Raw genomic sequence first — 26,708 nt, forward strand, 5'->3', positions numbered from 1 at the left:
TCAATAAGTTGATATTCTTATCCCAGAACCAGTCTCAAATATTTTTTGTCATAACATACCTAAGATAATATTATCCCCATTTTAAGAAACTGAGTCTCCAGGATAGAAAGTATCATCATCTAGTTAATCATGGAGCTAATGTCAGAGTCAGCATTCAAACCAAGGTCTAGCCCAGCATACTTTCCTCTACCTTATACGACCTTGCCAGGCCCTCAAGATGCTTGTTAAATTACTTTATGTTTCATAAAATTTTAAAGCTAAAGGAGACTTTGGAGATCATTTAATTCAACCTCCTCGTTTTATAGATGAAGACTCTAAGGCTTAGAGAGGTTGAACAATTGGACCAAGGTAATAGATCTGGGTTTAAATCCCATTTCTACAACTTACTAGCTATAAGGCATTGACATTTCAGTTTCTTTTTTTTGTGTAACATGGTATTAACACATGTCTTATGAATCAATTAACTGACAAGTATTTATTAAGTAACCTACTATGTGTCAGACATGGTGGTAAGTGCTGAGGGTTGTTATTATTCAGTTGTTTCAGTTGTGTCTAACCCTTTGTGAGCCCATTTGAGATTTTCTTGGCAAAGACCCTGGAGTGGTTTGTCTTTTCCTTCTTGAGCTTATTTTATAGATGAGGAAACTTGCCTAGTGTCTCAGGTCAGATTTGAACTCAGGAAGATGAATCTTCCTGATTCTAGGCTTAGCGCTCTATCTACTGTGCCACCTAGCTATCCTTGGCGCTGGGGATACAAATAAAAAAAAAATGAAACAATTGCTACTCAAAATTAATTAACACTCTAGTGGGGAATTCAAAAAGTATATCTAAAAAACTTTTCCCTACTTACCCATTGGGGTCATTAGTGTGGATCAAATGAAATATGCATTTGTAAGGAATTACTATTCATGGAAAATATATGACGAGAACCTCCATTTCCTGGGCTATAGTCAATCATCCTGCTGTATTTTAAAGTTTCACTCCTTAATAGGATATGTGGCTATGGCATCAAAATGACCATTTGAAATGTGAAAAAAAAAAATTATCAGCTAACTACTTGTCTCTACAGTGCCAATGTCATAGACAAGCCTGTTAGGGAAAGGTCTACATTTCCCAGGATTCCTGGGCCCAGAGCAGGAACATTCCTGGAGGAGAACAAGAAGTCCTTTTTGAGTGGATTCATGAAGAGTACCCACAATAGAGCTGATGAGTGGAGGGAAATAAAGGTTCTGGAGAAGGAAGAGAAGAGTCATAGGGTGAGGAGGACATCCAAGAAAGCAATGGTTGGTATTCAGGAATCCAGGAGTCCTGTAACATCTCAAAGTCCCCACAAAATAAGGGAATCCTGGCTACAGAGAGAGAATCTGGAATCTAAGCAGACATATAGAAGTTACACTTAATGAAGTTTCCGCAAACCTTCACCCCAAATGCAGAATGACTTTGTCCAAGCCTTCCTTATTGCATTAGTGAAATTTTTTGGAGGAGCTGAAACCCAAATGACTCCCAGGGATAGGAAAATGAGATTGTATTTACCAGGAATGTTGGCTGTAGTTACTTTCTATTGCTCAATATGCATTTCTCTCCTAAATAAATGTCTGACTGTTTCAGTGTTGTTTCTCTGGCATCTACTAACCTGGTGAGTCACTGAATACCTGGACCTTAGTTAACTTAGAAGTTCCCAGATTTACCTGGATATGGGTAAGAAAATAACACAAAGACGTGATTTATTCATAAAACACCTCAAGATATGAACCTGGGTCCATGAGAATCCAGAGCCATTTTGAAATAAGTGAGTCAAATGGAATTTTGAAATCATGGAATAGCCTATTTGTTGTTTGTTTTATGAAAACAGGTATGATTTCAGAGAATTTCAGAATTAGGAGAGACCTAGGAGATTATCTACTCTAATCCATAATCTAAGCAGGAATTCCCTTTTCAGCATCCTAAACAAGTGATTGACCAAGTACTATTGGAAGAATTCTAGTGATAAAGAACTCACTACCTCCTAAGACAACCTATTTCACTTCAAAACTATTCTAATTGTTAGTAAGCTTTTCTTTGTATTGAGTTTGCCTCTCTACAATTTCTGTCTTGGTTCTGCCAAAAAATACCAGACGCCAAATAAACTTTTAAAAAATTTACCCAAACATCTGGATGGCTTGTTTCCAATTTTACCATATTTAGCATCATAGAGTCAAAGCCTGGATATGTATCAATATCAACCAACACAACTATAAATAAATGCTTCAGAGTTAAAGGAGCCAAATATTGGGTTGAAATGTGCCTTGTTGTACAATATTGCCTTAACATTCTAACTTATCCATTGAGAATATATGAGATTTCTATTGATCATGGAAAAACCTCAGATATGGCATGTAATTAGCTCAGAAATAAAACTGCCATCAATGGTGGCAAATGTCCTTCAAATGTTATTGAGCAGAAGTCAGAAAAACAGAGGACTGAGAGCTGGCCTTGTGAGAGAGAATGACAATAGTAATGCTTACAAATGTAACAGTTCCCTCTATATTGAACTGAAGTCTACCTCAGGGCAATGTTTGATTCTCTCTCTCTCAACTTAATCCTTGCTCTTATGTTTTTAATTTTTTGTCTATGGTTATATGATTTTTGTTGTCCTTTCCCCTTTTCCCTCCCCCCTCCTGGAGTTGGCAAGCAATTTCACTGGGTTATACATATATTATCACTCAAAACCTATTTCTATATTATTCATTTTTGTAATAATTGTTTAAAACCAAAACCCCAAATCATATATCCATGCAAACAAGTGATAAATTGTATGTTTTCTTTTGGATTTCTGCTCCCACAGTTCTTTCTCTAGATGTGGATAGCATTCTTTCTCATAAATCCCTCAGAATTGTCCTGGATCAATTATATGAATACAACTACAAAACACTTTCCACACAATTAAAACTAGATCTAAACAATTGGAAAAACATTAATTGCTCATGGGTAGGACAAGCCTACATAATAAAAATGATAATCCTACCTAAATTAATTTACTTATTCAGTGCCATACCTATCAAACTACCAAGAAACATTTTTACTGAATTAGAAAAAAACTATATCAAAGTTCATTTGGAAGAACAAAAGATCAAGAATATCAAGGGAAATTATGGGGAAAAATGTGAAGGATGGGGGCCTAGAAGTACCAGATCTAAAACTGTACTATAAAGTACTGGACATCAAAACAATTTGGTAGAGTTCCAGGTTAAGATGGTGGCAGAGTAAAAAGCAGCTGCTTAACCTCTCCTAACCAAAACATATAGGACTCCTCAAGAAGACATAAAAACAAATCCAGATGAATGAAGGGACCCCACAACAGGGCGCAGCATTGAAGGTACGTGGAATCAGGGCACTTCCATGCTATAAAGGGGTGAAACAGCTCTCACTAAAACACGAGCTGAGCAACCCCCTCCCCCCCACACCACCTGCAGTGCCAAAGCCAGCACACAAGACCTAGAGCAAGCTTGGGGGCATCCATTAAGTCATTGGCAGCTCCAGTGCCTGTTCCTGAGAGTAGCAAGACTTAAGACCCCAAGAGGCTAAAGAATGCGCAGACTTTGAACACAGACCCTGAGTGTAGGCTCAGTCGCAACTGCAGATGCGGATTCTGAGCACAGGTGTGGACTGTGTGTGGGGACCCAGAGCAGAGAGTTGCATGACTGGGGAAGCAGCGCCCTGAGACCATTAAAGGAGCTTCGGGCAGAGGAACAAGCAAGGGGACCACCAGGAGGCTTGACCCTGAGAACAACTAGACCTGTGACCTCAGGAGCCCAAAGAGTGCAGACAGACCCTGGGCATGAGGATAAAGCTGAGAGGGTGTTGGGCTAACAATGGCAAGCCAGAGACAAGAACCCCAGAAGAGAAAGATCAAGAAGAAATCTTTAACACTCGAGAACTTTTATACAGGAAAAAACTCCAGACAACAGAGCAAACAGTAGAGGAGAACAAACAAGTAATCATATCCAAACCTTCCCAAAAAAATGAAAACTGGTCACAAGCTATTGAAGAGTTCAAATCTGAGATTATGAGAAAGATGGAAGGGATCTGGCAAGAAAATAACAGTTTAAAAGGCAGAATTTCTCAATTAGAAAGTGAGGCTCAGAAATTAAATGAATTGATAAGCAAATTGAAGACCAGAAATGACCAGCTGGAAGCCTTGAAGAACCAAACAGACCAGATTCAAAAGGAAAACCAAAAGATTATAGCCGAAAACCAGTCTCTAGAGGCTAGAATTGGGCAATTTGAAAAAGATGCCCCCAAATCAAAAGAATTTATAAGCAAATTGGAGACCAAAATCAAACAGCTGGAAAACAGGATAGATCAAATCAAAAAGGGAAATCAAAAGAATATCACAGAAAACCACTCTCTAAAGACAAGAATTGGGCAAGTAGAAGCCAATGATCTCTCTAGACTATAAGAACAAATAAAGCAAAGTCAAAAGACTGATAAAATAGAAGGAAACATGAAATATCTCACCTAGAAATTGACAGATCAAGAAAACAGGTCTAGAAGAGACAATCTGAGAATCATTGATCTTCCTGAAAAATCAGAAATTAATAGAAATTTGGACTCCATACTAAAGGAAATTATTCAGCAAAATTGCCCTGAAGTTCTACAACAAGAGGGCAATATAGACATTGAAAGGATCCGTAGATCGCCCTCTACACTAAACCCTGAAAAGACAACCCCCAGGAATATAATAGCCAAATTCAAGAGATTCCAAGTAAAAGAAAAAATTTTACAAGAAGCTAGAAAGAGACAATTCAGATATCAAGGAGCACCAATCAGTATCACACAGGATCTGGCAGCCTCCACACTAAAAGACCGCAAGGGTTGGAATATGATATTCAGAAAGGCAAGAGAACTGGGCCTACAACCAAGGATCACTTACCTATCAAAACTGACTATATACTTCCAGGGCATTCAACAAGATAGAAGATTTCCAAATATTTGCACAGAAAAGACCAGGACTAAATGGAAAGTTCGATATCCAACCACAAAAACCAAGAGAAACATGAAAAGGTAAATAAGAAACAGAGGGGAAAGAAAGAAAACTCTTATTTTTAAATTTGCCTCTTTAAGGGCTTCAATAAGATCTAATTATTTGTATTCCTATATGGAGAAATGTTATGTGTAATTCTCTGTAGTGAACTCTATTCACTATTATAGTATCCACTATTATAGTAATTAGAAGAATTATTCACAGGGAGAGGTTGGAATACTAAATGGTCTAAGATGATAAGGGGGTGGGTGGGAAAGAGGGAGGTGAATAGGAGAGGACACCAAAAGAAACTTGAATGAATAAGAAAAATAGGATATTCTGTTACACACAGAGGGCATGGGAAGGGGAGGGGATGAATACTATTATAAGAAGGAGAGGAAGAGAGCATTAAGAGGTAATATTTAAACCTTATTCTCAGTGGAATTAACCCTAAGAGGGAAGAATAGCTATATCCATTGAGATATAGAACTCTATCTAACCGTACTGAGAAAGTCAGAAGGGATAAACCAAGGGGAGCAGAGGAGTGGGGAGGTCAAAATAGGGAGGGGAGGAGAAGGGAGAGGGAATTCATTAGGCCTTAAAAATAAAAAGAGGGGAATAACAAGGGAGGGGGTAGAAAGGGTAGTAAATCAAGGGAGGGGGACAAGGGTTACTGGTTTAAAACAAATCACTGGTTTAAAAGGAAATAGCCTAAGAAGAAGGGGTAGAACTAAGAGAGGATACCAAAATGTTGAGGAATACACAACTGATAATTATAACTCTGAATGTGAATGGGATGATTGATTATACTAAATTAAAAAGCTGTTGTACAAACAAAAACAATATAGCCAAAATCAGAAGGGAAACAACAAATTGGGGAAAAAATCTTTATAACAAAAAACTCTGACAGGGGTCTAATTACTCAAATATACAAGGAGTTAAAGCAATTGTATAAAAAATCAAGCCATTTCCCAATCGATAAATGGGCAAGGGACATGACTAGCCAATTTTCAGATAAAGAAATAAAAATTATCAATAAGCACGTGAGAAAGTGTTCTAAATCTCTAATAATTAGAGAAATGCAAATCAAAACAATGCTGAGGTATCACCTCACATCTAGAAGATTGGCTAAAGTGATAGCAGGGGAGAGTAATGAATGTTGGAGGGGATGTGGCAAAAGTGGGACATTAATGCATTGCTGGTGGAGTTGTGAACTGATCCAACCATTATGGATGGCAATTTGGAACTCTGCTCAAAGGACTATAAAAGAATGCCTGCCCTTTGATCCAGCCATACCACTGTTGGGTCTGTACCCCAAAGAGATCATAGATAAACAGACTTGTACGAAAATATTTATAACCACGCTTTTTGTGGTGGCAACAAACTGGAAAAGGAGGGTATGTCCTTCAATTGGGGAATGGCTGAACAAACTGTGGTATATGCTGGTGATGGAATATTATTGTGTTAAAAGGAATAATAAACTGGAGGAATTCCAAGTGAACTGGAAAGACCTCCAGGAATTGATGCAGAGCAAAAGGAGCAGAGCCAGAAGAACATTGTACACAGAGACTGATACACTGTGGTAAAATAGAATGTAATGGACTTCTGTACTAACAGCAATGCAATGATCCATAACAATTCTGAAGGATTTATGGAAAGGAATGCTACCCACATTCAGAGGAAGAACTACAGGAGAGGAAACATAGAAGAAAAACAACTGCTTGAACACATGGGTTGAGGAGGACATGAATGGGGATATAGACCCGAAACCACCCCACCAATGCAACTATCAACAATTTGGAAATAAGTCTTGATTGATGGCACATGTTAAAACCAGGGGTAATGCACATCAGCTATGGGGGTGGGGGGGAGGAGGTCAGGGGGTGAAGGGGAAAGTAAGAACAGGAATCATGTAACCATGATAACTTTTCTAAAAAATAAAAATTATTAAAAAAAAAACAATTTGGTACTGGTTAAGAGGCAGAAGGGAAGATCAGTAGAATAGACTTGGGGATTATAACCTCTTCAAGACAGTGCATGATAAACCCAAAGAACCCAGCTTTGGGGACAAAAATCCACTGTTTGACAAAAACTGCTGGGAAAATTGGAAAACACTATGGGAGAGATTAGGTTTAGATCAACATCTCACACCCTACAACAAGATAAATTCAGAGTGGGTGAATGACTTGAATATAAAGAAGGAAACTATAAGTAAATTAGGTGAACATAGAATAGTTTACCCATCAGATCTACGGGAAAGGAAAGATTTTAAGACCAAGCAAGAGTTAGAAAACATTACAAAAATGTAAAATAAATAATTTTGATTACATTAAATTAAAAAGGTTTTGTACAAATAAAACAACTAATGCAATCAAAATTAGAAGGAAAGTAACAAATTGGGGAAAAAATCTTTATAACAAAAACCTGTGAAAAAGGTCTAATTACTCAGGTCTATAAGGAGCTAAATCAATTCTACAAAAGATCAAGCCATCCCCCAATCGATAAATGGGCAAGGGACATGAATAGGCAATTTTCAGATAAAGAAATCAAAACTATCAATAAGCACATGAAAAAGTATTCTAAATCACTTATAATTAGAGAAATGCAAATCAAAACAGCTGTGAGGTACCACCTCACACCTAGCAGATTGGCCAAAATGACAGCAAAGGAAAGTAATAAATGTTGGAGCGGATGTGGCAAAGTTGGGACATTAATGCATTGCTGGTGGAGTTGTGAATTGATCCAACCATTCTGGTTGGCAATTTGGAACTATGCTCAAAGGGCTTTAAAAGACTGTCTGCCTTTTGATCCAGCCATATCACTGCTGGGGTTATACTCCAAAGAGATAATAAGGAAAAAGACTTGTACAAAAATATTTATATAGCCGTGCTCTTTGTAGTGGCAAAACATTGAAAAATGAAGCGATGCCCTTCAATTGGGGAATGGCTGAACAAATTGTGGTATCTCTTGGTGAGGGAATACTATTGTGCTGAAAGGACTAATGAACTGAAGGAATTCCATATGAACCAGAATGACTTCCAGGAATTGATGCAGAGTGAAAGGAGCAGAACCAGGAGAACCATATACACAGTGATGGATACACTATGGTACAATCGAATGTAATGGACATCTCTATTAGCAGCAATGCAATAATCCAGGACAATTCTGAGGGACTTATGAGAAAGAACGCTATCCACATCCAGAGAAAGAACTGTGGGAGTAGAAACACAGGAGAAAAACAACTGCTTGATCACATGGGTCAATGGGGACATGATTGGAAATGTAGACTCTAAGTGATCACTCTAATGCAAATATCAATAATATGGAAATAGGTTTTGATCAATGACATATGTAAAACCCAGTGGAATTGCTTGTTGGCTATTTGGGGGGGAGGGGTTTGAGGAGAGGAGTAGAAGGAAAGAACATGAATCATGTAACCATGGAAAAATACGTTAAGTCAATTAGTTAAATAAAACTTTTCAAAAAAAAAAAAAAAAGAATTGTCTTGGATCATTGCATTGCTTCTAATAGCAAAGTCAATTACATTTGATCATCCCACAGTGTTTCAGTTACTGAGTATAATGTTCTCCTGGTTCTGCTTATTTTATTCCACATCAGTTTGTGTAGGTCTTTCCAGTTCTTATAGAAATCCATCAATTCATCATTTCGTATAGCATAATAGTATTCTACCGCAAAAAAAGTGCAGCTATAAATATTTTTGTACAAACAGAACCTTTCCCATTTTTCTTTTAGCTTTTTGGGATACAAACCTATTAGTGGTATTACTGGATCAAAGAGTGTGCATTCTTTTAAAGTCCTTTGGGAGTAATTCCAAATTGCCTTCCAGAATGGTTGGATCAATTCACAACTCCACCAGCAATGCATTAGTGTCCCAATTTTGCCACAACCCTTCCACAATGTTTCTCTTTTTAAGCATTGCAAAAGATTTTTCTCAGAAAAATCCCTGGGATATAGATAGTACAAATATTATTCTCCTCTTTTTACAAATGGAGGAATTGAGTCATTATGTGGTTAAGGGACTTACCCAGGATCAAACAGTATCAAGAATTAAGAGCCAGGTCTCCACCCTAGGTTTTTTTGGCTTTGTGTCTGGTAGACTTTTCACCATATAACAGTTTTTCAACTAATATAAGATCAATTCTTTGGGGGACATTTTCACAAGAGGTTTACAAGTCTCTCTTACTTGAACCCTTTGTCTCTACTTCTGCTGATCATTTCACAGGCTTAATCAATCATTTCTAGGCCAGTCATCCTCTTCCTTAACAATACAACTAAAATCTACAGTGATGAAATCAATAGGGTTTCCAAAGTCCAACACTTGGTATTAGGCAATGCAGTGGATAAGTGTTGAATTTGGAGTCAGGAAAGCTAATTTTCAAATATTTCCTCAGACATTCATTCATTTCCCACTAGCTTTGTACTCTTTGGCCTGGACTCAACCATGACCCCAGGAAACTCATCAGTCTTCAAGATTGCATGAACTTGAATAGTCTTTCATTAGATTGTGAGATCCTTGCAGACAGGAACTGTCTTTTGTCTCTTTTTGTTTTCCTATGGCTTAGCATGTTTACTGACTGATTCATACCTCATCAGGACCCTGAGCATCCTCTGCCCCTCTGACAAGACAGCTGGAGATGGGGCATAGAACTCTTCCCAAAGACTCCATTTAAAGAAAGTTCTCAGGCCAGGCCAACCATCTCTTCATTTCCCACCAGCTTTACTCTTTTCTACTAAACTCCATCATGGTCCTATGACAGCACAAGCTCCTTGAAGGCAAGGGGCGTCTTTCTTTTTTGTACTTGTACGCAGTGCCTAGCACCCTGAAGGTTCTTAATAACTGTTCATGAATGACTGAGATACTAGCTTTGTAGTCCTCTGTCACAGGGAAAATAAAGCTTGATTAGCAAAAATTCTAGATATGTTTGACTTTCTAGGAGCCCAGCTATTATATAAGGCAAGGGATAAGATTCAGTGTAATTTTATTTGGCCTGCTATTGTACTAGATGTGACAGGTATAACCTGTCAAAGAATATAACCAAAGACCAATTTCCTCCTTAGCAGGGTGCTGTGGCTATGTCCTATTCAGAGCAGAGCCTATTAAGATGAACAGATTAGAGGTATTAAAGAGCTGTGAATAGTGGTGAATCTCCTAATCAATATTTTTCTGGTCAGTGATAAGTAGTGATAACTTATTCTGGTCACCAAAGTTTAAGGGAATGGCAGGGACAACTAGGAGGAATTTACTTCCTAAAATACCTACCAAAGAGCTCACAGGACTTCTTTCTCCCTCTAAGTCTGTCCTCCCCCCTTCCTCTTATACATCTCTTTTTTTGGACTCTTTTTACCCTCACTTTAGGCCTCTTTTCATTTCCCAACCATTATTCTTTCCCTCTCCAAGTCTCTCATTTCTAGCTGCCATATTTAATCAAACAATTTGGATTAGAGTTTACCAACATTTATTAAGAATCTACTATTTGCAAGGGACAATGAGAGCAACTGGAGATATAAGGACAACAAAGAAATCTATCTTCTAAAACTTAGAAATGCATCCATAGTTGATATTTTTAAAAGGCTTTCAAGTTTGCAAAGAGTTTTATGCACATTGTCTCATTTGTTCTTAACTTTACCATACAGTGAGTATTATAGATATTATAAGCATTATCTCCAACTTAAACATGAAGAAACTGAGGCACCAATAATTTAAAAGATTTACATAAGATCACACAACTACAAAGCATCAGAATAAGATCTGAACACAGACACTCCTGATTGCAAATCCAGAACTCTATCCATTATGCCGCATACTTTCTGACATGTACATAAAAAGTAAAAGATAACAGTAATAATTGAAGGAAAGAACACATAATTAGGGGGGACTCAAGAAGGGTCCGTAGTGGGTGATAAGCCTTGAAGGAAGCTAAGAATACTAAGAAGCAAAGATGTGGAGGAAGTACATTGTAGGTATAGGAGAAAGTCAATGGAAAATTATGGAGGCAGGAGATGGAAATACGCACTTTAGGGAATGGTTTTTAGGTCATTTTCACTAGAATACAGAGTGAGGAAGAGTAGTAATGGGAAATAAGTCCAGAAAGGCATGTTGGAGCTAGACTCCTGATGGCTTTAAGTGTCAACATGAGGAGTTTGCATTTTATTCTAGAAGAGATGAAAAGCCACTAAATATTAAAGATCTTTGGTCAAAGAGTAACATGGACAGATCTGTGCTTTAGGAAAATCATTTTTTCAGCCATGTGGTGGCTGGGAAGAGAATGTAAAAGGAAGGTCAGCTAGGACTGTTGAAATAATTCAATTGAAAGGTGATGAGAGCAGGAAATAGAGTGTTGATTATACCAAAGGGAGGAAGGGAACAGATAATAAAAATGTTATGCAGGTAGAATCATCAAGATTTGGCAAGTTATTGGATATAGTAGTTGAGGGAGAATGAATGGAAATTAAAAGTTTGGAGGAGAAGGAGGAGGATTATTTTTGGGTGGTTCTGTTTATCGGTTAATAATTCTGCTGATAAATGCATTGAATTTGAGATACTGAGGAGACATCCAGGTGGATATGTTCAGTAGGCAGCTGGAAATTAGGCCTTCCAAATCAGGAGGGAGATTAGTTCTGGATACGTAGATTTAGGAGTCACCTGCGTAGAGGTGATAATTGAAATGCTGTGAGTTTATAAGGTTACCAGAAGAAAGACTATATATATGAAGAGAGGAAAGCACAAGACAAAGCCTTAAGGGACACCTATACTTAGAGGGAGAGAGTGAAAGGGTGTTATAAGGCACAAAATGCTATATGCATAAAAATGATTTCAAACAAAGGGAATATATTTCTGAACTAAAACCAATACACATCTTACCAATTACCCAAATATGTTGATCAACACAAAAAGTACTTCAGCCAACAAGGCATTCAAGTGATCAGATATATAGGAGGAGAATCAAGAGAGAGCAATGTTATGGAACCAAAGGGAACAAAGAATATCCAGGTGGTGGCCAGTAGCATCAAAGACTATGGAGAAATTGAGTAGCATGAAGCCTAAAAATAAGGCAATCAAATTTAGCAATTAAGAAAGAGCTGGTAAGCTTGGAGAGACTAGTTTTAGTTGAGTGGTCAGGATAGAAGTAAGGAGATAGGAAAGTAAAGGTGGTAAATGTGATTATTTTTTCTTATTTGGCTGTGAAAGGAAGAGATATAAGTCTATAACTGAAGGAGATGATAAGATCAAGTGAAAGATCTTTTTTAAGGATGGAGGAGAACTGTGACTACTCCCCTTTGTCCTTTCCCAGAACCTATCTGGGTTGACTGGACAAGAAGGTGGCTCATCTTCACTGGGGGTATCCTCTCTCCTTAATTTCACCTTCCTCTCAGCCTGTTACCAAGAACCCATCCAAACTGCTTGATGGCTCAAGTGTCTTGGATGAGCTGCTAGTCACTAATTCTTTCTTCTGGAGAGATGGAGGACCACATGGTTTTACCATCTGCCCTGCTGCTATTTCCTAAAGTCTTTGAGGCTTTGCCATCATCCTTACTTCTATTACCTTCAGATCTTTTGCACTATAATGTGTTCAATGACTTAACCAAAGAACTCCTGAATCTTGTACCTGCCTTACAATGCATCCTTAAGATTCTGGGGCTTTTTCATTCCCTCTACAACTAAACTTTTAAAAAATAAAATTTACTGGTATTTCTATTTTTATGTGATTCCCCTCTATCCCCCACCTCGTCTTATAGTCATCTCCTATAACAAAGAATGATTTTAAAAGAAAAAGAGAAGGGAAAAAAACTTCATCAATACTGATCTATACTTCAAAAACATCTGGAAATATATGCACTTTCCATAATCTTGTGTCTCCTACCTCTACAAAGGAATGGGAGAAGTATCTTCTAATATCTTTTTTTTGTAGTCATGCTTGTTCTTTTAAATTTTGCAATTTTTAAAAATCGTTTTTGTGGTTCATGTGCTCTCTACTTTCATTGTTATCATCTAGCCATTTTGCATAGTATTTTATTGGTTCTGTTGACTTCCCTCTGTGTCAGTTCATGTAACTCTTTCCATGCTTCTCTACATACATCAGGTTCATCATTTCTTACAGCCCAGTAATATTTCATTATATTCATGTACCATGATTTGCTAAGCCATTCTATAAATAATGAGCATCTACTCTGATTTTAGTTCTTTGATACCACAAAAAGGGTTGCTATAAATATTTTAGAGAATATGAGGACTTTTTAAAAAAATATATCAATGACCTCCCTGGGATTCCCAGTGGGGGAATTTGTGAGTCAAAAGGTTGTGGCTATTTTAGCCACTTTACTTGCATTATTCTAAATTACTTTCCAAAATAATGTACTGTTTCACAGCTCTACCCCCCAGCAATTCCAACACTGAATATTCCCATCTTTTGTTATTTTTACCAAATTTTAGGGTTGTTATGAATTGCATTTCTCTTATAAGGATTTGGTGCATTTTTTCATGGTTATTAATGGCTTGTATTTCTCTTGAGAATTGTTTGTTCAGATCCTTGGATGACTTGCCACACAATTTCCCAACAGGAAAATGACTTTTGGTCACACATGCACATAAGACATATCCATGTGCATATATGTTAATTGTCTGTATATTTTGGATACCAAACCTTTTATCTGAGAAATGTTATGCAAAAGTTTTTCTCCCCATTTGGCTACTTCCTTTCTTCAACTAAATACATTAATTTTGTTTGTGCAGAAGTTTTTCAGCTTCGTGTAGTCAAAATGATCTAGTGCATCTTTTATAATTATCTTTATCCCTTATTTGGTTAAGAATATATCTCTGGCCCACAGCAAACTTTCTTTTTGGGGGGAAAATTTTTTTTTCAAGTCAACAAGCATTATTAAATGCCTAGTAACTGCCAGGCACTGAGCTAAGCAATGGAGATACAAAGAAAGTTTGGGGGGAAATTTTTAAAAATTAATTTAGAATATTTTTACATGGTTACAAGATTCATTTTCTTCCCCTCCCCTCCCCCTCCCCTTTCCCATATCCAATGCTCAATTTCACTGGATTTTACATGTCATTGATCAAGATCCATTTCCATATTATTGATATTTGCACTAGGGTGTTCGAGGCCCATAGCCAACTTTCTTTTATGTGCTGTCTCCCCCAATTAAAAAGTGAGCTCCTTGAGAGGAGTATTATCTAATTTTTTCTACTTGTTATCTCTAGTGTTTGGCATGTTATTCAGCACGTAGTCAGCACTTAATGAATATTTTTCATTCACCATAAGCAGCAAAGGAGTTGGTAATTAAAGAGAGATCAAAAGAGTGGGGAGATACAGGGGTGAAGGGGGAAGAGCTAAAAGAACGGGATGTAGGGGAGAAAGGAGAGAAGTTTCCAGATAAGATAGGAGGAAACAAATCAATCAATCAATCAGTAAACATTTATTAAACACCTACTAAGTGCCAGGCTCTGCTAAGTGCTATGGATACAAAAAAGACAGTCCTAGTCTTAATGAACTTATAGTAGGACCTGTTTTACAAGAACTCAGCACATGCAAATTCAGATATACCTGACTGACATTTAAGAAAGCTAAAGACAGAAAAATACATAATATAAACATTTTAAATTACACACTAAATTGGTGCCATTTTCCCAAGTGGAGTAAAGCCTCAAAGCAATTGGCCCAATCATGTTCATTCTCACTCTGACAAAAGTTAGTATGAATCATTACATTGTTTTGCCCCAATCATTCGCTTCAGTATCACTTTGTCTACAGTTTTGGCTTTTAACAAGCAGTGTTCACATCAGAGCAGTGCTTCTCCTTGTTTCATTAATGCCGTTTAGTTATTAATAATGGCCCCAAAGTACAAGAGTAGTGATAATGGTAGCTCTGATAAGCTGAAGAAAAGTCATAAAGTGTCTAGGTATGTTCATATAAGAAACACTTATTGAATAATGGAATTTGCCATTATACATGATTTTCCATTTGAGCCAAGAGTCTTGGAACTTATTGGTCATGTAAAACAAGGTCCTATTATACAATCGAATGGGGAAGACAGCTTGCAAACAGATACAAATCAAGCTAAATACAATACAGGATAAATGGGAAATAATTAACAAAGGGACTGGGGTAACTAGGTGACTCAGTGGATAGACAGCCAGGTCTGGAGTTTGGAGGACCTGAAGTTGAATCTGGCCTCAGATACTTCCTAGCTGTGTGACCCTAGTCAAGTCACTTAACCCCAATTGTCTAGCCCTTATACTGCTCTTCTGCTCTAGAACTGTTATGCAGCATTAATTAAAAGACAGAAGGTAAAGATTTTAAAACAAAAACAAAGAGAAGATGCTGGAATTAAGAGGGGTTTAGAAAAGCTTCCTGTAAAAGATGGGATTTTAATTGGGGCTAAAAGGAAACCAGGAAGTTAGTAGGCAGAGTCGAAGAGGGAGAGCATTCCAGGTAATACCTGAACAAACACATTGGTAGAGTGACTTCAAGCAAGGGAAAGGGCCTCCTCTTTAGAGAATAGAGCAAAAGAGAAGAGCCAACAGCAGGGCCCCCTCGAGGGCAGTTTCACTTTTTCAAATTATCTGCTGTCAACCACTAAGCCTGGAGATCTGCCTCTGATGGTCTCTTCTGCTTTCACTTTTTTTCGCTTTCACTTAAAATATCTTGGGGAATGGATAAGGAGAGAGAGAGAGAGAGGGAGAGAGAGAGAGAGAGAGAGAGAGAGAGAGAGAGAGAGAGAGAGAGAGAGAGAGAGAGAGAGAGAGAGAACGAGAACATATATATGGAGTTATCAAATGTTTGCTTCTATCTGTGGTTTCAGACATCTGTGGAAGGTCTAAGAATATATTCGTACAGACCCTACTGTTCTGCAGGATGAAGTGAGAAGAAGAGAGAAGTTCTATCAATTTTTGTTACTATTCTTTTTCTCTGTCTCTTTTTTAAAAAAAAATGTATTTAATTAACTAATTAATTTAGAATATTTTTCTATGGTTACAGGATTCTTTTTCTTTCCCTCTCCTCTTCCTTTTCCCCCAGAGCAGTTCCCAGAGCCAATGACCAATTCCATTGGGTTTTACATGTATCATTGTTCAAAACCAATTTCCATATTATTGATATTTGCACTGGGGTGATCATTTAGAATCTACATCCCCAATCATATCCCCATCAACCCATGTGATCAAGCAGTTGTTTTTCTTCTGTGTTTCTACTCCCACAGTCCTTCCTCTGAATGTAGATAGCATTCTTTCTCATAAGTTCCTCAGAATTGTCCTGGATCATTGCATTGCTGCTAGTAGAGAAGTCCATTACATTCAATTGTGCCACAGTGTATCAATCTCTGTGTTCTCTCTCTTTTGTTTTAAACCCTTACCTTCTGTCTTAAAATAAATGTGAGTATGGGTTCCTCAGCAGAAGAATGATAAGGATGAGGCAATTAGGGTTAACTAACTTGCCTAGGGCCACATAGGTAGGAAGTGTCTGTGGTCAGATTTGAACCCAGGTCCTTCTAAATGTAGACCTGGCTCTCTATCTACTTAGCCACCCAGCTGCCCCTAGTATTGCCTTGTGCATCCATTTCTCTTACTATTCTCACTCCCTCTTCCCAATTCTACCTATTTGAGCAAATTGTTTAAGTTGTCTTAGCCTCAGTTTATAAATTTGTAAAATGAGTGATTTGTGTTCCCGAAAACACTTTGGAGTCATACAAAAAAGGTCCACACACCCACCAATCCAACTCTGAGCACATAATTATTAGAAGATCTAAAACTGAAAGGTCCCATAATACCAAAGTATTTACAGTTGCACTTTTTGGGGTAGCAAAAAAAACTAGAAACAAAATGAATGGATGCCCATTAATTCAGAATGACTGGCCAAATTATGGTATATGAATATAATGCAATATTATTGTGCGTGAGAAGTTGTTATGATAAGAAATTCAGACACATGAGATGGAGGTGGCTTAGTGGATAGAGTGCTGGATCTGGAGCCCAGAAGACTCATCTTTCTGAGTTAAAATCTGACCTCAGACAGTTGCTGTGTGACTTTAGACAAGATCACGTAACCCTATTTGCCTCAGTTTCCTCATCTGTAAAATGAACTGGAGAAGGAAATGGCAAACTTCTCTGGTATCTTTGCCAAGAAAGCCATAAATGAAGTCAAAAAGAGTTGGCTATGACTAAAAATAATTCAATAACAATATAAGCAGAACCAGGAAAGCAATGTGCACCACAACACCAAAAATGTAACTGAAAAGAACACTAAAAGGAAGCCAAATCCCTCAGATGACTAATGTGGTTCCTCAAGAATAGGCAAGGAAATACACTATCTCTTTTGCTACTCAGGAAGAGGGAGCTACCAGTATAGAATGTTGCCTATGCTGTCAAGAACGATTTGTTGTATCCATTGGTTTTGAGTGGCCATTTTTCTTTGTCAAAAGGGAGGGCTCTTGGCAGGGTGGGCATATCTGGAAATGACTATGATGTCAAAACAAGAAAGCTTTGTAATACATATTTTTTTTATCAAAGAGTTTAAACAAAATGAACTCTAAGTTCCTAAGCAGCTCAAAATTCTATGATTCTGCAATTGTAATTCAGGTCATTATTACTTCTACTGCCTCTTCACTGGTATTCTCATCTGTGATTTCTATTCCTTCCCACCAGTCCTTCACACTATTGTCAAGTTAGCCTCTCTCAAATTCTTAATCTTTTTGAATATTTATCTTCCTAAAAGATGTTACTACCCAGATAAAAACCTTCAGTGGCTCCCCACTGCCTTAAAGATAAAGTCCAACTTTCTCAGGCTGTCATTCAAGACCTTTCATGATATAGTCAGGGTCTGTATGTATATCTTAGCTCCTGCTTGAGGAGATGTTCTGGACATTGAAACCATCAGTGTCAAGAAATGGAGGAAGGTTGGCAGAAGGAAGTAGGGGAAAAGTGGCAAAGAGACCCAGACAGAGGCTAAATTTATGCCAGACATGGTCAGACTGACTTTCAGGAAAGGAGAAGTTGAGATAGAGGCTGATAACAGAATCGTAAAGCAAACACTGAAATAAAATCCCTTGGCAGAATAACACAACATAGAAGAATAGCTCACATTTATGCAATGCTTTACGTTTTATAAAGCATCTTCTTCCTACCAGATGCATAAAGTTAACTGTTCTCCCTTTCTCTTTGCAAATGAGGAATCCAAGATTCACAGAGGTTAAATGATTTGTCATGCGATTATTAAATGTCAGAGTCAAGACCTGAGCAGAGACCTCTCGGATTAAGTCCAGTTATTTTCCTATTAACTTTTCTTTGCTTTTAAAGAGGAAGAATGATGCAGTTGAAAGTCAGAGGACTTGAGTTCAAATTCTGGCTCTTTTACTTACTATACATGTGACCTTGGAAAATTCACTGAATATCTTCGTGCCTTGGTTTCTTCATCTGTAAAATGAGTTAGGGCAGACTAGATCCCTTCCAGCTGATTTCTCAGGCCCAGTTTACTCAACTATAAAATGAGGATGATAATGCTTGCCTCAGTTTCCTCATCTATAAAACGAGCTTATGAAGGAAATGGCCAACCATTCTAGTATCTTGGTGAAGAAAACCTCAAATAGATCATGAAGAGTGACTTATCTTGAAGGGTTGTAAGGAAATCACATCATAAATCTTAAAGTACCATAGAAACAGGAATAAAGGGGGTTCTTGGTGGGGAAAAAATACCATAAAAGGAAGCTTAGTCCTGAATTTCTGTCTGTCTGATCTGTCTATCTGCATGTCAAACCTGCAACTTAGAAGTCAAACTCATTATTTTTCTCCCCAAACTATCATCTACTAATGTTCCTATTTCTGTAAATTTCATCTCCATTCAATTAATCATCTATGCTGGAAACTTCTACGCATCCTTGACTAGCTCTATTCTGCCTTTCCCATAACATCCAATCTCACACATAGTAGGATTATGTTCCCTGTGGATTCTGGGATTTTATAATTTTATATTATATTATTTCCAGGGCAAAGATTACTCTCCTCGGCAAAGTAAGAACTGAGCAGCAATTCCTTCTCTCTATCCAGCCAAGCACCAAGGTGTTTCCCTTTTTTGCTCCTCCTTTTCTTCCTATAGAGCTCTTTTTAAAAATCCGTTTTGTTGACCATAGCTTCAGCCCCACCAACTCCAGCTCATTGTGAGCATTAGCATTTCGAATACTAATTTTATTGGCCATATCATGCTCCTCTTCACTCTCTGGAATTTCATTCTTGGCGATTTTCTATCCCTCCTGAGCTGACTTCCTCTGTAGAATTTCAATCAATATGATACTACCTAGTTTTCCTCTGAACACTTTAAATATGCTTTCCCAGAATTTAGGGGTACATGTCAAACTAGGCTTGAATTTCTTCTCTTTGTAACAGATTCAAGGAAGAGGGGTCACTTCATCTCAGGGTTCCTGTAATTTCTATTCTAGCAACCAGTTCTTCCTTGTTAATGAAGATCGAATCCTGAGAATTTCTCCTTATTTGGTTCTTCCACCTCTTAAAGGATGTAATTATCACTAAGGCAGGTCAGAAATTATTAGCTGGGGGAAGCTGAGTGACTCAGTGAATCAAGAGCCAGGTCTAGAGATTGGAGGTTCTGGGTTCAAGTCTGGCCTCAGACACTTCCTAGCTGTGTGACCCTGGGCAAGTCACTTAGCACCCATTGCCTAGCCCTTGCTGCTCTTTTGCCTTGGAACCAATACACGGCATCATTTAAGACAGAAAGTAAGGGTTTAAAAAAACAAAATTTTTAAAAGAGAGAGAAATTATTAGCTATTCTGTTTCTGCCATGTGAGTGTGGATGCAAATATACATACATTTACACACAAAAAAAAGATAGTATAAGCTTTAGGAGAAAATAATAAGGATACCAAGCATTTATATATCATTTAAAGCTTTGCAATGTACTTTACATACATTATCTCATTGTATCCTTACAATAACTCTATGTGCAAGATACTATTATTCCTCCCATGTTGCATATTGGGGAAACTGAGCCCTTGAGCAGTTAAGTGACTTTCCCAGAGTCACACAGTTAAGAAATAATTGAGCCAGGATTCATACTTAGATCTTTCTGACTCCAAGTCCAGTGCTGTATCCTTTGTACCACATTGCTGCCTCCATCTGGATCATTGAAGTTCTCCATCCCTGCTTTTGTGCCAGGCTTATGATTTTATTTCCCAAGCTCCTCATTTCTTTCCTTTTTCTCATTTATGGGGTCTGGAGTATATTCCAGTGACAAAATCGTTTTTGCTGCTACCGTATTGTCCTTCCTTCCTGGCCCCACCTCTTGTTCCTGCGTCTCCTCCCATGAGTAAACTTGCTAAATATTCAATGAGGTTCTCCCTCTTTTGTCTAATCTGCTTCTTCTGACTAAGGGATGATGCTCCCGAGCCAGAGTCCAGTCATGGGCTTCATCCCACCAAGTGTCATTGGTCCTGATGAGGTCCGGTGGCCTCCTCATATTTGGCCTTCTTGGTCCTCATGTTCTTTGCTTAAAAATTTGAGCATTTGTGGAGAGACATTTGAGATGGTGAGTTTTACTACTGGTTCCTTTTCTTCACCAAAAGTGGACACGTAATACCTCACCAAAAAGAACAGGACAACTAATTGTGCTTTGTTTTGTGTGAAATGATATCTGTTCTTTTTTAACTATCTAAAGTGCTGTTCATACCCTGTAAAGTAGGCTGTGCTTTCTGGAGTTAACTTGTAACCCAAGTGGGGGTCCCACCAGCTTTGACCCACAGCTAGGACTTGCTCCTCCAGGGCTGTTAAAACTGTTGGGCTTGACCATCGTTGCCTCCCAGATAACAACTATAATCTTTAGTGTTGCTTTCTTACTCCACTGCTCCACAATCGAACCTCATGACTGATTACAAATGCATAACTTCCTCCACTACTTTGTTAATAATGTTCTTTAAAAAAACAAACAAACAAGGGGCAGCAGGGTAGCTCGGTGGATTGAGAATCAGGCCTAGGTTCAAATCCGGCCTCGGACACTTCCCAGCTGTGTGACCCTGGGCAAGTCATTTGACCCCCATTGCCCACCCTTACCACTCTTCCATTTAGGAGCCAATACACAGAAGTTAAGGGTTTAAAACAAACAAACAAACAAAAAATCCCTTACCTTAAGTCTCAGTATCAGTTCTAAGAGAGAAGAATGGTAGAGGCTTAACAAGTTAAGTGACTTGCCTAGAGTCACACAACTAGGACTGTCTGAGGCCAGATTTGAACCTAGGTCCTTCTGATATCCACTGTATTAGTTAGCTTCCCCTGTTGGTAGTATTCTTAACTCTTTTACTATTCTCTGGTTATAATTAATGCTTTCATTGATTTTGTTTCTATTTTGTTGATTTTTATTGATTTATTTTCATATAACATTTACATATAAATTTTGATTTAGCAGGAATATTGAGTTTTGTTCATTTAGCAGGAATGACCCAAGTTCCTAGCACTTGGGACTATCTTATTCATGCCAAATATGGACTCCAATAAATAAGCATTTATTAGGCACCAGCTATATGCCAAGAACTATACTAAAGTGATAGTGATAGAAAGAAGAGCAAAGAAAAACTTATCCCTGCTCTTAGGGAACTCACAGTCCTATAGACAAGGTTTTAGTATAAGACCGTCATCGGATTATCAGTTCAGAGATGGAAGGGAACTGCTTAGAGTTCATCTAACTCCCTAACTCATAGCTGAGGAATCTGAAGCCTAAGGAGGTTAAAACCTTAGTACCATGAAACCAGTTCCAGGGCCATGTTGGATACCCACATAAGCCACACTTTGAGAACTCCTCTTCATGAACTATTTGTTCCTGGCAAACTGACCTACAAGCTGTTCCCCCATAGACTCGAGCTCACCTTCCACTTCCTTGTGTGCCTTTGAACAAACGTTCCCCGCCTCCCCCCATCCAGAATGTCCCCTCTCCTCACCTCCATCTCACATAGCTTCCTTTCAAAGCATGGTTCCAGTGCCATCTCCTACACAAGGCCTTTTCTGATCTGCCTCAAAGTTGTCATCACAATCTCTTTTTTGGAAGGACTTTGTAGGCATAGTCTGTGTTGACACATATATAGAACATCGAAGTAGAATATAAACTTCTTGAAGCTAGGGACTGTTTCATTTTCGTCTTGGCTTCACCGGTGACTCTTATGGTGACTTTCACATATTGGGAACATTATAAAAGATTGTTAAATTGAATTGAACCACTGCTTTATCATAACCTTGTTTTTAACATTAATGTTTACTTCAACCTTTCAAAATTTCATCATCCTATGCAGGTCCTCCCTCTACTCCTGTGGCTACTGTGGCTAAAAAACTCATCTGCCAAAGCCAACCAGGTCGTAAGTGCCTCCATTCATTCAGCTGGCCTTTAGACAGCAGACATTGTAATAGAAGGTGAGCTCCTGGAGGACAGGGACTATTTCCCTTTTGTCTTTCTATCCTACAGTGCTTAGCACCTAGTAATCACTTAATAAATGCTTGTTGACTGATTGAGACAGGTGGAGTCCATTAACAGGACCACACTAGGAGCATTTACAGCTTGGTAAGTCCTACCAAATTTTTTTCAATGCTAACATAGTCCTTAAGAACCCAAAGTGAGAGCCATGCCAGAATGTGACATCAAAGAAGGATTGCTATGAAGACTCAGAGTAAGAAAAAGAAAAGTCCTTCAAAAAAATCTTTTTTTAAAACCCTTATCTTCTGCCTTAGAATCAATACTTAGAATACTGTGTATTGATTCTAAGGCCGAAGAGTGGTATGAGCTAGACCAGTGATTCCCAAAGTGGGCACCACCATCCCCTGTTGGGTGCTGCAGCGATCCAGGGAGGCAGTGATGGCCACAGGTGCATTTGGGGGTGGTGAATAACTGTAAGGGGGCAGTGATATGTGACAGGGGTCCCTAAGTAATATTTTTTTCTGGAAAGGGGGCGGCAGGCCAAAAAAGTTTGGGAACCACTGAGCTAGACAATGGGAGTTAAGTGACTTCACCCAGCTAGGAAGTGTCAGAGGCCAGATTTGAACCCAGGACCTCCCATCTCTAAGCCTGACTCTCAATCCACTGAGCCACTCAGCTATCCCCTAAAAAAAAAAAAAAAAAATCTTGATTTTTAAGTCATACATTGTTGATTGAGATGCAGAATTCAAAAGATAATTAAATCAATTAAAAAGCCAAACTAGGGAGCAGCTAGATAGCTCAGTGAATGGAATCAGGCCTGGAGATACAAGGTCCTGAGTTCAAATCTGTCCTCAGATATTTCCTAGCCCTGTGACTCAAGCAAGTCACTTAACTCTAAATGTCTAGCCCTTACCATTCTTTTGCCTTGGAACTGATACACCATTTTTATTCTAAGACAGACAGTATGGGTTTTAAAAAATGCCAAACAAGATGAGGACTTGAAAGGCTTTGAGTTTTTCTGAGTTATTAAATTTCTAAGAAAATGATGCCTTACCATACACAGTACATTACTTTCCCGTCTGCCTTCCTGAATTTCTATCTAGAATAGCATTTCTCCCACCAGGAGCAGAAGTGGAAATTTTTCCCTGACTATAGTTTATTTTTCATTTCTTTTCACTGTTTTTCAACTTTATCTATGAAGACCGGAAATAGTGGAGTAACTGAGATTATTAGCAAAATGGGGTAGCTCAATCTCCTACTGCTATCCCTTTGCCCAGGCTATCTCCCATGCTTGGAAATGCACTCCCCTCTCAGCATCATCTCTTAGAATCTTGAAGTTCCTTCAGGATTTTAATCAAACACCATGTCCTATGAGAAGACTTTCCCCCTTGGTATTTAGGGCTCTCCCCTTCCTCTTTAAATTTTATACATGTATGTGTATGTGTCTCTATACATACACACAACACATACATATATGCACACATATGCATACATATACATTTATGCACACATGTGTATATATACATATACATATACAGACATATATATGTAGTCACACTGGTATCCCTTCCATATCACAATTTTCTCCATTGTGGTTGGCATAAGAAATTAAATGGGAATTTTTGGAGAGTTTCTCAAAGGCCAACAGATGACACAGAAAAAGGTTAGAATCTCAGAAATGCATGAAATATGTGTAATTTATTGTATAATATCAACATCTTTTATTACCAAAAACATATACGATTTCCTTTTTAAAGTTAAAATACATAAAAGTTAAAGTATGCAAAAAGAATATGAAAGCCTGCAGATGCCTCCCAAAGGCTAGAATGATAGAGGTTTCTTAACATCGACCTCCATTAGCCAATGACCAAATACTTAACCCAAATTTTACAATAAGGTATTGTAAACACCCCAAAAGAGAAAAAGAAAAAACGTAGACTTCTCTGTATGAAGGGAAGGCCAAAAAATTCTACATGGATTTTCCAGATCACAGGAGCACCTCACCCCTAACCCCAACAATGTAGAAGGGATACCTCTGTGTGTGCGTGTATACATGTATGTATATATGTATGTATGTATGTATACACACACTTCAAGGGTAGGTGGTAGGTGAACCAAACAACCATAGACAAAGAATCAGATACTAACTTATTTACTTATTTTATTCCCTCTGTAGAATAGAAGCATCTTGAGGACAGAATCGGTTTCTGTTGGCTTGGCTTGGTATTCCCATGGTGAAACAGTGCCGCACTTATAGGAGATACTTAATAAGTCCTTGTCAGATTGGATTGGACCGAATTGGATTGGATTTAGTGACTTTAGCCTAAAGGAGTTATAATGCCTAGATTTAGTGTTTCCTGGGAGTCTCTGATAACCAAACAAGAGATAACTGCTGAGTTAAGAACTACTCTGAGTTAGCTTTCTAATGGCCCCTTAGTTGCCTTATAAGAAGTGCCTGAAGAGTAGCTATGATGGGAGCAGTCTCCCACTTCCGATCAAGCTTCATGAGGTTCAATGAACCACTTTGCCCATAGATGGACAGAGACTGCAACATCTGTGCCTCTTCTAAACTCAAAGGGTGAGCTCAGCCTCTATTTTCCCCTGATTCACCAGTTGTTTTTAAAAGCTGGAAATGAGGGGGAGAATGGGATGAGGAACCAAAATAGGGAGAGGCCCCTGAGAAGCAAGAAGTGAGAGAACACAATGGTTCCAAAGAAGAGACTGTTACTAAGATCCTTTGGATATTTCCAGTTTGCATCTTTTTACTTCTCTTTCAAATGTGTTATTCTTCAAGCCTCTCAATCACCATCTTTTCCTACTACTACCTAGAACTGAAGAAATCAGCAACAATTAACCTGATCGTTTGTTCTTAATTCGGGGTCTATCTACATCAATTCTTTACTTCCACTAGGTTGGGGAGAAAAACCCAAACAACCACATATAAACCATGTCAATACCAGCAAGATTTATGGGGAATCGTAGATCTAAAGCCATCTTATCCATTTTAAAGATGAGGAAATAGTTGAGGCCAAAAGAGGCTAAGTGACTTGACTACAGTCACATGAGCAGTAGGTAAGTCATGATTCAAACCTAATTCCTCCAACTCAAAATCCATCACATTTTCTATGGAATCACAGAGCATGGGAATGAAAATGGGTATACCCTGGTTAATTGGCAATTACCTGTTGACTCTACTTACCATTTCAGAAGGGCTAGGAGGACCAGTACCAGAGCCACTGTCACCATGGTGCCATTCACTTCCAATCTGAAGAATTTCAAGAATTCCATTGTTCCTCAACCTCAGCAGAAAAGAGATCATAGACTGGTTATTGTTGGGGGCCAGGAGACAGACAGACTGGGGAACCCCCTGTGAAGGAGAGAATGCCTCAAAGTTCTATCTGCAGTTACCAGTAAGGCGATCGGCCATAAAGGCGGAAACAGACAAACGAGACTCTGTCAAGCCAACTTCGTTCTAAGATGTGGTCTCAGAATGTCTCCCTCCTAAAGAGGAAGGAAGGGGAGGGAAAAGAGAGGGTTTCAGGGTAAGGCAATGAATCAGCATCTCTCTCTATTCTCTTGATGACTGTTCTGTAAATAAATATTTACATAGCTGCTCTGAGCAGCCGCAGCCCAGCATCTACACATGTAGTCCCGAGTCAGGAAGGTCTAGCCTGGCAGGCAATCAGCAAAAGGAAGGGTCCTGGGGTGCTCCCACAGCCTGATAGAATTGGAAGACATTTACTGGCTCTGTAGAGCTGAAATACCTTTGGAGGTGTGTAGGAATTCTCCAAGTGTCTTTATGGTTCTAGGAAGGATCTGAGATGGTAGTACACTGGGTATGGCTTGTTCTGGGTTGAGAGAGCCAGTTGTTAAATGTTCAGTGAAAATAATTATACTTCTGAAATTAGCAAATGCTGTGTCAGGACTTGACTTATATTACTGACTGTCTAGACTTAAGAAAATTTTAGGAAAAATGTTAATTGTGCAGATTGATCTTAAAAATGTGTTTTGGGGACAGCTAGGTAGCATAGTGGATGGAGTCAGGCATGGAGTAGGGAGGACCTGGGTTCAAATCTGGCCTCAGTCACTTCCTATCTGTGGAGCCCTAGGCAAGTCACTAAACTCTAATTGCCTAACTCCTTCCACTCTTCTATCTTAGAATTGATACTGAGATAGAAGGGAAGGTTTTTTTTTTAAAGGGTGTTGTAAATACATTTCCTATTCCTGCCCCCCCTCCCACCCCATCCTCACCCCTGGAGCTGGTTGCTAAACATTTACCA

At 38.5% G+C, this 26,708-nt stretch overlaps 1 protein-coding gene across 1 annotated transcript in view; it reads right to left on the reverse strand.

Moving 5' to 3' along the window:
- Positions 1–25,716, reverse strand: part of TBXAS1 (thromboxane A synthase 1) — a 250,491-nt gene extending 224,775 nt beyond the window's left edge. Inside the window, exon 1 of the mRNA XM_044678622.1 lies at positions 25,628–25,716. Within this exon, the coding sequence (XP_044534557.1) occupies positions 25,628–25,716 (89 nt within the window). The remainder of the gene's footprint in view (positions 1–25,627) is intronic.
- Positions 25,717–26,708: the final 992 nt, after the last annotated feature.

Source organism: Gracilinanus agilis, chromosome 5 (genome assembly GCF_016433145.1).
Source record: "Gracilinanus agilis isolate LMUSP501 chromosome 5, AgileGrace, whole genome shotgun sequence".
Taxonomy (NCBI): Eukaryota; Metazoa; Chordata; class Mammalia; order Didelphimorphia; family Didelphidae; genus Gracilinanus; species Gracilinanus agilis.